The following is a 12129-nucleotide window of genomic DNA, read 5'->3' as shown; positions in this document are numbered from 1 at the left end:
AGAGTGCCAATTCAGGACAAATCGCTTAAAACAGGTCAGTTACAGCCCAAGGCTGGGGTTTTTCCACCTCTAAGGCAAACCAAACCAGCCAGACAAAGAGGACTTTGGTTTCACCCCACTGGCTAACTACAAGTCACACAAGCAATTTCCATAGACACTGCAGTTTCCCAGTATTACCACCAATGCCACTCGTTATGGGGATGAATGGTTATGAAAACCAACACCCCAATAAAGGAAAAAGGTTCTCTCAATCCCAAAGAATCAAGCCCCAGACCCAGGTCAATATACAAATCAGATCTTACCCACAAATCACGCTGTTGCCAGTCCTTTAGAATTTAAAATCTAAAGTTTATTCATAAAAGGAAAAAGATGTAGATCGGAGCTAGAATTGGGTAAATGGAATCAATTACATACAGTAATAGCAGAATTCTTAGTTCAGGCTTGTAGCAGTGATGGAGTAAACTGCAGGTTCAAATCAAGTCTCTGGAGTACATCCCCCGCAGGGATGGGTCATTCAGTCCTTTGTTCAGAGCTTCAGTTTGTAGCAAAGTCCCTCCAGAGGTAAGGAGCAGGATTGAAGACAAGATGGAGATGAGGCATCAGCCTTTTATAGTCTTTTCCAGGTGTAAGAACCAATTTGTCCTTACTGTGGAAAATTACAGCAAAATGGAGTCTGGGGTTACATGGGCAAGTTCCTGCATACTTTGCTGAGTTACAAGGCGTATCTGCCTTCTCTCAGTGTGTCAGTTGTATAGCTGATGGTCCTTAATGGGCCATCAAGCAGGCTAGGCAGAGCTAACACCAACTTGTCTGGGATGTTTCCCAGAAGCATAGCATAAGTTTGAAGTACAGACAGTATAGAGCCAATATTCATAACTTCAACTACAAAATGACACATGCATACAGACAGCATAATCATAACCAGCAACCCATAACCTGGTCTTAAACACCTTATATGACCCCCCTTTACATAAGATTTGGTGCCACTACAGGACCTTGGTTGCAACCATGTTCTATATGGTCCCAGATTATATCAATAACGTCACAGGGAGGGAGGAGAAAGAATGCAAAAAATATATGGGGTTAGGTAGAGGATACCGTGAACAGAAAGTGTGTATATGGAGGGATGGGAAACAGACATTGTTTGAGATGGGATTTCAGTGTGTATTTAGATGATTTGCTGAATCAAGGCCCTTAGCCATTAAATTGGGAGAGAGGGTTGCCTTTGTGGGGGTTTGATGGCACAGCTATTTTTCCACCCTGGATAGTAGGCTCAGTCCTCAGGCATGAAATTAGTCTGTTTAGTGGAAAGAGGAGAGAGAGTTTTGAATTCAGAATATTGGCATAGTACTTGTAGATCAGAAAAGTGTCAGTAAAAGTATCACTAAAATTTTCAAGATGTGGTATGGTATAAAGTCCTGTTCTGGTATTGTTTTTTGTTTTGTTTTTTGTGTCAAATTTATCAGGCACATGGACTGCTGGAATACTCTTTTTATGAGTGCTCTACTTTTGTAGAGATCATTTAGTGCAGGGTGGCCAACCTGAGCCTGAGAAGGAGCCAGAATTTACCAATGTACATTGCCAAAGAGCCACAGTAATATGGCAGCAGCCCCCCATCAGCTCCCAGTGCCTCCCACCCACCAGCAGCTCCGTTGATCAGTGCCTCCTACTCTCTTCCTCCCCGCACCTCCCGATCAGCTGTTTTGTGGTGTGCAGGAGGCTCTGTGGGGGGAGGAGTGAGGGCATGGCAGGCTCAGGGGAGGGGGCGGGAAGGGGTGAAATGGGGACAAGGCCTGTGGCAGAGACAGGGGTTAAGCAGTGAGCCCCCCACCCCCCTTTTCCGGTATATTGGAAAGTTGGCGCCTGTAGCTCCAGCCCTGGATTCGGTGCCTATACAAGGAGCCGCATATTAACTTCTGAAGAGCCGCATGTGGCTCCGGAGCCACAGGTTGGCCACCCCTAATTTAGTGCAATAAACACTTAAACAGGCAAAGGATTAATGCCATTTACTTTCATCTTTTGCGTACAGAGACATAAGATCTTAATTGACTTTTCTTTTTATCTGACCCAGTGTTCGACACTTGCATGTATCAGTTCCCAAGCACTAATAAGCTTTCTACGAAAATTAGCTTGATGGACAGATCGTGAAAAGTAGCAAGAGAAGCAAATGTCTCTGATTTCTCATATGTGCTTCAGGGGAAAAAAAAACGTGCATGTATTCTTTGAGACGGTGTTTTTCCTGCACTTCTCTCCCCGAAATACCATCGTGATATTTTCCTGATTGCCAAAAAGCGCAACCTTTTAATGATGGCTTTCTGTCAATATGCTTAGAAATTTTTTTCTTCTCTTTTGTATCTGCAGGTAGAAGTGTCTTGACAACCAAGCAAGAAGGTGGATTATTTTTAAAACAATGCTTAGGCATCTGTAGAGATGATTTGTGGTTCAGTCCAGCTGGAGCTGACTGAATGAAGCTATGGGCTGTGCATCAGCCAAGCATGTTTCTACTGTTCAAAATGAAGAGGAAGCTCAGAAGGGGAAGAACTACCAGAATGGAGATGTATTTGGTGGTGAGTGTTGTGGGATCTTATCTTGCTTACACATCATTAATGTTTTTGAAATTCTAATTGTGAGTCTCACCCTTCTTATGAACTAAGAATGAAAAAGAAAGTTGAAATGAATCATGACAATACTAGTGGAGTTATCATATCTAAGGGATAGTATCGGAAGAGTGTTGAAATTATGTTGTTGTTCGGATCAGATGTGAAATCAGAGAGCTTATTGCAGATCTGTGGAACATTCTGCTTCCAGTGATCTGAAGTATGGTATCATCTTTAGCTCCACACAGTGTAGGGAAATCTAAGAGCAACCATTCACTTCAAATTCCCAAGTTATACATTTTATATTTCTGCTATCAGGTGCCAAATGTAAAATTTGCTTTAAAACCCCTACTATGTAAGCAAAATAAATCCCCCAATCCCCTCCATCCCTCTATAAGAGGAGAAAAATGTCAAACCCTAAGTCTTCTAGAGAGCAGAATATGAAAGTACTGTAAAATTAGAAGTGGGAAGTTATCAATAATATTTAAATAACCTGTGAAGATTGGGGTGGTAGAGGAAGATTTTGAACATGGCATGGTAACATAAAGCTAATCTGTGTAGTTGGAAAGAAGATTGTTTTGAAATCAGAGTTTTGCCATGGTACTTAAATGCTAATTATGGTCAAGATTGTGATTTTTTTCAGACTCTATTAGCATATGTTTAACTATTTTTGTAATTGATGAGGAGTAGATTATGAAATGTGTTAAGAATGATTATAGAAAAATGTACACAATGTGAGGTTTCCAGGCCTGTCCAGACATTATAAGGAAACTGTTTCCTACTAACAAGGTGATTTGGTATTGCTTATAAACTCCTTGGATTCAATATTCTTATAATAGTTGCACTGCTATTTAGAATGCCAAGCTTCTCTTCTGTGGTAGTTGTTATAGCAATTATTTGTGCAGAATTAAGAAAGCTTTGCTACTGCAGCATGGCAATCACTGCTATTGAAGTAAGTAAGGAGGAGGAGCTTCACTTCAACCTGTCTGTTGAGGGTATGTTTATTCCCAGCAGCAGACACAAAGTAAAACTACCTCAAATTATATCTGTAATCTGAATTGAGGGTCTTAAAAAATGTGAAGCTCTATGATGAGGGTGTTTTGTTTTGTTTGTTTGTTTTTGTTCATGCTTTCCTTTAATATCTTGTAAGATGATACATTTGGAATTCTGATTTCAGTATTTGAACTTTTATATAATACAGACTTTATGGATATTAAGAGCAAAATATCCTCTCTTGTTATGAAAGGAATATTAAGATAGATGTTAACTGATATTTAAGCAGTAAGACTAGTCGGACACTGTATTTCTGGGAGATTTTTTTCATTGCATGTCTTTAGTACACAGTAACACAAGGTCATATACCATAACTTCAGTCACATGAGAACCTAAATTATGTTTAAAAGGTAAGAGGAATTTCAGGGCACAAGGGATGTAATAGGATGTATAATCTTGCCCCTTTATGTTGACACTTTGCCACCCTGGGATAGATATGAAACTACTGAAGGTTATCACCATCAGATGTTCAGGGGACTGTTTCAAATTTATTTCCTTTTCCATCTTCCTATAAAGAGTTTCCCATACCATCTTTGTTGTCAGTCTAGGAAGGCAGTCTATGATTTGGGGCCCCAATTCAGCAATCCATCCCTTCTCTCCAAAGCTCTTCAAACACGTACTTAGGTCCCGTTGAATTCAGTGGCACTTCAGCACATGCATAAATGCTTTGCTGGATTAGGGCTGGAATGCACCTATAGGTGAAGCTATCCTCTTATTTTGAGAAGTGGGCCCTCCAGATTAGGTTTGAGACATTTTGGAATGGCAGTATGGCGGGGGAGCCTTGCCTTTTTGCTGCCCTTGTTGCATCTGTTCTGTGGGTCAACGGAACACATTGGTCTCCAGGTTTGGCAATGTGCTGTACTTCCGTGTGCATGGCATGTAAAATATGTCCTGCACAATTTTTAATATAAAAAAGAGAGGGAGAAGTTTACACCTGAGCATAGGGTTTGTGCAACCTCATCATCAACCAATCAGAATTCCCTAGATTTCTTAGTCTGTTTCATAATAGACTGAACCTCTTGCTTCACTCCTCCTTTCATGTTTTAAATTATACGGGGCAGTTGCATTGTGTAAGATGAATTGGATCTGACATTGCAAGGTTTTTTAAATTTCCTATTAAACATTTATGTTGTTAATCCAAAACAAAATTCCATCTGACACATCTGTAGAGTTATTCTTTCAGTAAAGGCAAAAAGAAATACGTAAGCACTGTCTCAGAGAGCTGACACAACCAATCCATTACAAACATAGAGATTAGCAATGCTAGATTTTACTGTAGGATGTCACCTAGGGCGGCAATGAATCTTAAATGTAGCTTCAAGGGATGTTGGTGGTCCATGGTGTCACAGCCACCACTGATTGTTAACGGTGCTTCATAGCACTCAAGGAAGCCACAGCATTGCCAGTGCTCAGCCTCTCCCTCCTTCTGCCAGCTGCCGAAAAACTGCTGCATGTTCCCCTGTCAACAGCTGAGAGCCATAAAAGCAGCAGTACATCTGATCCAGCCAATAGCTATGGGCAGGGCATTTCTGCAGACCATTGGGAGCTAAGCTTATCTTCAGGATGAACTAGGCAAAGTAAGACCAGGTTTGGATGGAGGAGAGAGACTGGGGAGCATACATCTGAACTGGAATGAGACTCTGAGCCCTGGTCTACACTACGAGTTTAGGTCGAATTTAGCAGCGTTAGATCGATTTAACCCTGCACCCGTCCACACGACGAAGCCATTATTTTCGACTTAAAGGGCTGTTAAAATCTATTTCTGTATGAGGGGATTAGCGTTGAAATCGACCTTGCCGGGTTGAATTTGGGGTAGTGTGCAGAGCGCTCTCAACTCAGATGCACTGGCCAGGTAGATAGGAAAAGGCCCGCGAACTTTTGAATCTCATTTCCTGTTTGGCCAGTGTGGCGATCTGCAGGTGAGTGCAGATCTCATCAGCAGAGGTGACCATGATGGAGTCCCAGAATCGCAAAAGAGACCGAATGGGAGGTACGAGATCTGATCGCTGTATGGGGAGATGAATCTGTGCTATCAGTACTCCGTTCAAAAAGACAAATTGCCCAAACATTTGAAAAAATCTCAAAGGGCATGAAGGACAGAGGCTATAACAGGGATCCACAGCACTGCCGCGTGAAACTTAAGGAGCTGAGGCAAGCCTACCAAAAAACCGGAGAGGCAAACGGCTGCTCCGGGTCAGAGCCCCAGACATGTTGCTTCTATGCTGAGCTACATGCCATTCTAGGTAGTGCCACCACCACTACCCCACCGCTGTGCTTTGACTCTGTCAGTGGAGTAGCACGCAACAGGGAAGTGGGTTTGGGGGACAAGGAAGATGAGGAGGAGGAGATTGAAGACAGCTCACAGCAAGGAAGTGGAGAAACCGTTTTCCCCAACAGCCAGGAACTGTTTCTCACCCTGGACCTGGAATCAGTACCCCCCGAACCCAACCAAGGCAGGCTCCTGGACCCTGAAGGCGGAGAAGGGACGTCTGGTGAGTATACCTTTGTAAATATTATACATGGTTTAAAAGCAATCGTGTTTAATGATTAATTTGCCCTGGCATTTGCGGCCAGTATAGCTACTGGAAAAGTCTGTTAACGTGTCTGGGGATGGAGCGGAAATCCTCCAGGGACATCTCCATAAAGCTCTCTTGGATGTACTCCCAAAGCCTTTGCAAAAGGTTTCTGGGGAGGGCAGCCTTATTCCGTCCTCCATGGTAGAACACTTTACCATGCCAGGCCAGTTGCACATAGTCTGGAATCATTGCATAACAAAGCATTGCAGTGTATGGTCCCGGTGTTTGCTGGCATTCAAACAACATTTGTTCTTTATCTCTGTAGATGTCCAGACTCACCCCTGCGGTGCCTCCTGCTGGTGTCTTCCAGGGAATTAGCTCAATCCAGCCTGGAGCGCCCTCTGCAGGCCAGTGATTCACCTTCTAGCTACTGGCCCCTGTGTCCCTCCCAGGACCCTGGTGCCTCTTTTAACTGGGTCTCCCCCCCAGGGGAACCCCCACCCACTATCCCCACTTTGCCTCAGTATTGGCTACTGCCCAGTCTCCATCTAGCCCCTATGCCCTGGGGCAGACTGCAGTGTCAGCCACTCATCATAGGCAAAGGGGTTTGGACCTGCTGCCTTTGCCTACCCCTGGGCTGCCCCCAGCAATCCCCAGTACCTCTTGGCCTAATGCTAGGCCGCAGCCTGGGGCTTTCCAGGCAGGATCTCCCCAGCTCTTCTGCCTTTCCTCAGCCCTGCTTCACCATAGGTACCTTGTCTAGCTCCCTGCAGCTAGGCCCTTCTCCCTCTACAGGCAGAGGGAGACTGCCTGGGCTCCTGGCTGTGGCCTGATTGGGGTGTGGCCCAGCTGAGGCCACTTCCCCAATCAGCCCAGCTTTTAGAGCAGCAGCTCTCAAGCCCTGCCAGGCTGCTTTTTAAACCCCTCAGGGCAGGAGCGGGTAACCAACCTGCTACAGTCTCTCTGTGTTATCCTCAGCAGAGTGCTATCATTCCTGGTCACCTGGTTGAAATAGGGTGATTTTATTAAGGGGACATTCAGAGGTGCCCGTTCTTGCTGGGCTGTTTGCCTGTGGCTGAAAAGAAATGTTCCGCACTTTTAGGCAAGTGGTGGGGGGAGGGGTGAAGCGATCATCCCAGAGAATTGGGTGGGTGGGCCGGGGGGGGTTAGTTGGGTTTGTGCTGCACGATAACCCGAAAACCGCATCCCCTCCTCCTTTTAAATGGCCAACCCAACGGCTGCTTGGTATGGGAAATGAGGGTGCTGCTGTTTGAAACCATTCCCATTGTTATGAAGGTTAAAGAAACCAGGCCTGTGTCTTACCATGGCTGCCTGCAAGCCAAATTCTGTTGCCCAGCCCTGCGTGAAAGATCTCTCACACCAAACCGGCATACCCTCAATAAGAGGCAAAATGCGACTTTGTACCGAAAGTACATGTGCTATGTAATGTTAACAACAAGGTTTACCGTGAAAGTCTACACCCATTGTTGTCTAAAATGTGTCTTTTTAACTACCACTCTCCCCTTTTTTCCCTCCACCAGCTGCAAATGTTTCAACACTCACACTATCTTCTCCTTCCCAGAGGCTAGCGAAGATTAGAAGGCGAAAAAAATGCACTCGCAATGAAATGTTCTCTGAGCTCATGCAGTCCTCCCACACTGAAAGAGCCCAGCAGAATGCGTGGAGGCAAACAATGTCAGAGTCCAGGAAAGCACAATATGAATGCAAGGACAGGTGTCGGGCTGAAGATAATAAGTGGCAGGCTGAAGACGATAGGTGGCGTCAGCTTGGTGACAGAAGGCAAGAGGCAATGCTGAGACTACTGAAGGAACAAACTGATATGCTCCTGCGTATGGTTGAGGTTCAGGAAAGGCAGCTTGAGCACAGACCGCCACTACAGCCCCTGTGTAACCAACCACCTTCCTCCCCAAGTTCCATAGCCTCCTCACCCAGACACCCGAGAACGCGGTGGGGGGGCCCTCCGGAAACCCAACCACTCCACCCTAGAGGACTGCCCAAGCAACAGAAAGCTTGCATTCAATAGGTTTTAAAGTGCAGTGTGGCCTTGTCCTTCCCTCCTCCCCCACCCCTCCCGGGCTGCCTTGGCAGTTATCCCCCTATTTGTGTGATGAATTAATAAAGAATGCATGAATGTGAAGCAACAATGACTTTATTGCCTCAGCAAGTGGTGATTGAAGTGGGGAGGGGAGGGTGGTTAGCTTACAGGGAAGTAGAGTGAACCAAGGGTGGGGGGAGGTCATCAAGGAGATACAAACAGAACTTTCACACCGTAGCCCCCTGACCAGTCATGAAACTAGTTTTCAAAGCTTCTCTGATGCGCACCGCGCCCTCCTGTACTCTGCTACCCGCCCTGGTGTCTGGCTGTGCGTAATCAGCTGCCAGGCGATTTGCCTCAACCTCCCACCCCGCCATAAACGTCTCCCCCTTACTCTCACAGATATTGTGGAGCGCACAGCAAGCGGTGGTAATAATGGGAATATTGGTTTAGCTGAGGTCTTTCCGAGTCAGTAAACTGTGCCAGTGCACTTTTAAACTTCCAAATGCACATTCTTCCACCATTCTGCACTTGCTCAGCCTATAGTTGAACAGCTCCTGACTACTGTCCAGGCTGCCTGTGTACGGCTTCATGAGCCATGGCATTAAGGGGTAGGCTGGGTCCCCAAGGATAACTATAGGCATTTCAACATCCTCAATGGGATGCAAGTTTAGGGAAATGCTATATCTTTTGGTGCTGGGATGTCTGAGGAATATTCTCTGGGGAGAGGGGATTTTGAATTTCATTCTGCTGGATGTTCCTACAAGTTATTCTAGGATACACTTGCCTACCTCACAGAGGGGTTCTGAGGATTAGATTGTCAGCACTGGTACAGTGCCTTGAAGATGTAAAAAGCTAAATATAAGCTCTAAATACAAAGTTCCCTAGGTTTAAAAAGTTTGTTTGCTCAGATCTCTCAGTCATATTCCTTCCTTTTAGGTGCCTTTTGTTTTTTTTTATTATTATTTGTATGTTCTGTTCCTTCCTCGGACAGGTGAAAGAAGGAGAAATTTGAGAAATCTGTTCTGGATAACAAGCTGTGCTTGATTTCCATTTCAGCTTCTCTGATAGATGCTCCTGAGCGAACTTGAACGGCCATGTTAGGTGGTGATGAGGAAGACAGGCCTAACTCATTGTTAGTGCTATTCTTCTCTTGGTGTTGAGTCTAATTTGAATGCACGTGACATGCAATATTTTGCCCCTTGTTGCTCAGCTGGACTCTGGAAAGCAGGTGACTTCCCCCTCAGTCTTTCTTCATAGAGTAGAGTCCCCTGACTGGGGCCCAGTAGTAAGTGCCTTCAATGTTGAGAGCTTGTAGGGTACAACCAGTATGACTGTTTTTACAAAAAATGGTGATGCTGAGTGACCAAGGAGAGGCAGTACAATCTTTCACTTGGCTGTAGTCTGCTCAGCTTTACTCAACTAAGCCTGCTTGGTTTAGCCTTAGAGAATTTTTAGAGGGGTTCTGAGCCTTGTCAACACTGGAGTAATTTGGTGATGCAAACCCATCCCACACCTGTAATGCAATGCCTGTCCACAAATGAAAATGCTGGCAACAGTGCACAACATTTTCACTGCTGTTCTGGTGGTTCTTGCTCTGACCTCTGTCTGCACTGAGAATTTTTAGCAATTCTACTTTTGGTCTAGCACTTAGTACAGCCCCACCAATCACAACCAGGGAAACACTAGAATAAACTAGGCAGAGCTGTTATCCCCATTATGCCATCTAATCCATAATGCTTTGGAAAAAGGTATGTGCCAGTCTAGACTGGTACCTAAACTATTGCTAGCATTAAGCACTTTGAGATCTGCAGATGGAAAACATTATATCAGAGCTAAGTGTTCTTGTTGTTGTAACTAAAACTGGGTAGGTATCAATGGTTGCAGTGCTAGTGTAAACAAGGTGTCATTGGTTGCTAGTGTGCTAACCACATGTCATCTAGACTCACTCAGAGCAGGTTTAGATAAAGGTGGTGGTTTAAAACCATCTGGATGCTTCACACTAACTCTATCAGTGGTAATTAGGGCTGTTGATTATTAATCATAGTTAACTCACATGATTAACTCAAAAAATTAACTGCGAGTAATTGCAGTTTTAATCACACTGTTAAACAAAATACCAATTGAAATTTATTAAATATTTTGGATGTTTTTCTATGTTTTCAAATATATTGATTTAAATTACAACACAGAATACAAAGTGTATAGTACTCACTTTACATTATTTTTATTACAAATATTTGCACTGTAAAAATGATAAACTAAAGAAATAATAATTTTTCAATTCACCTCATACAAGTACCATAATGCAATCTCTTTATCATGAAAATGCAACTTACAAATGTAGATTTTTTTTGTTATATAACTGGACTCAAAAACAAAATAATGTAAAACTTTAGAGCCTACAAGTCCACTCAGGTCTACTTCTTGTTCAGCCAATCGCTAAGACAAACAAGTTTGTTTACATTTATGGGAGATACTGCTCCTGGCTTCTTATTTACAATGTCACCTGATAGTGAGAACAGGCGTCACATGGCACTTCTGTAGCTGACATTGTAAGGTATTTACGTGCCAGATATGCTAAACATTCATATGCCTGTTCATGCTTGAGCCACCATTCCAGAAGACATGCTTCCATGCTGAAGATGCTTGTTAAAAAAAATGCATTAATTTTTAACTGAACGCCTTGGGGGAGAATAGTATGTCTCCTGCTCTGTTTTACCCGCATTCTGCCATATATTTCATGTTCTAGCAGTCTTGGACGATGACCCAGCACATGTTGTTCATTTTAAGAAGACTTTCACTGCAGATTTGACAAAACGCAAAGAAGGTACCAATGTGAGAGTTCTAAAGATAGCTACAGCACTTGACCCAAGGTTTAGGAATCTGAAATGCCTTCCAAAATCTGAGAGGGACGAGGTATGGAGCATGATTTCAAAAGTCTTAAAAGAGCAACATTCTGATGCGTAAACTAGAGATCCCAAGCCACCAAAAAAGAAAACCAACCTTCTGCTGATTGATAAAAATCAATGATTTAAAAAAAATGGATTTTTTTAATTAAATCAGATTTTTTGATAAAATAGGTTTTTTTCCTCAAAACACATCTAAAGATAGATAGTTTTAATTAAGATACATTATAGCTCATTATATTCTCATCATGGAATAGGGATTATAAATACTAATTCTATAGTATGAGACAATATATTCATGGAATATTTAAGAAAAGTTTTGTAAATGAGTTCCAATCGTTCATGGATTAGGGACCCAATTTTATGGGGTTCCAGTGGCTTCTGTATAGATTATTTAGGTTAATCTTTCTATCTAACCAATGGGACTCAGTGCTCAGTCTAGAAGATATCATCAGAGATGCTCAGTTTTGCAGTTCTCAGACTGTGGATTTGTGTGTCCAGAGATAACATGCTTGTTAACAGAAGTCTGGAGAAAAATGTGAGAAGGGAGGGACAGGCAGTAGAAACAAAAGTGAAACTGTTTGAGCAACATATACCAGAAGTCTTTAGGTCTTTCTGAGTGTAGCCTTCATTGATTTGAGATCTGCCATACATTCTCTCACTAGAAGGGAGAACCTATAATGGCAGCAGGCTGTAAAAGAGACCCAGTTTGGGAATATTTTAATGACGTTCCTCTACCTGTGGATAAGACAGGCATGCATGCAAAATGCAAACAGTGCAACAAAGAAAAACTTGAATGCTTAACTAAATTCAAAAATTCATATGCTTGTTTTGTTAAAATATTATATGTTTGCTGTTGAAGAAAAAAGTCCAGAATACATAATGTTGTTTTAGTTAAATAAAACAATTTAAATGTCTGTCTGGCGATGTTCTCCTAATACAGCATGGCAAGAAAATCCTCCAAATATTAATGATTAACCTGTTGAATTGGAGATGGT

The 12129-nt window shown here is 43.1% G+C and overlaps 1 protein-coding gene across 2 annotated transcripts in view; it reads left to right on the top strand.

The window, feature by feature from the left end:
* The window catches only part of C8H1orf21 (chromosome 8 C1orf21 homolog), a 224190-nt gene that overhangs the window by 63704 nt on the left and 148357 nt on the right, over positions 1 to 12129 (top strand). For both annotated transcript variants that reach the window (XM_045026474.1, XM_045026473.1), the window contains one exon: positions 2362 to 2567. In XM_045026474.1, coding sequence (XP_044882409.1) covers positions 2474 to 2567 — 94 coding nt within the window. In that variant the 5' untranslated portion in view covers positions 2362 to 2473. The remainder of the gene's footprint in view (positions 1 to 2361; positions 2568 to 12129) is intronic.

This window comes from Mauremys mutica, chromosome 8 (assembly GCF_020497125.1).
Source record: "Mauremys mutica isolate MM-2020 ecotype Southern chromosome 8, ASM2049712v1, whole genome shotgun sequence".
Classification (NCBI taxonomy): Eukaryota; Metazoa; Chordata; order Testudines; family Geoemydidae; genus Mauremys; species Mauremys mutica.
Note: the sequence above shows the minus strand (reverse complement) of the source record. Positions and strands in the feature narration are given on the sequence as shown.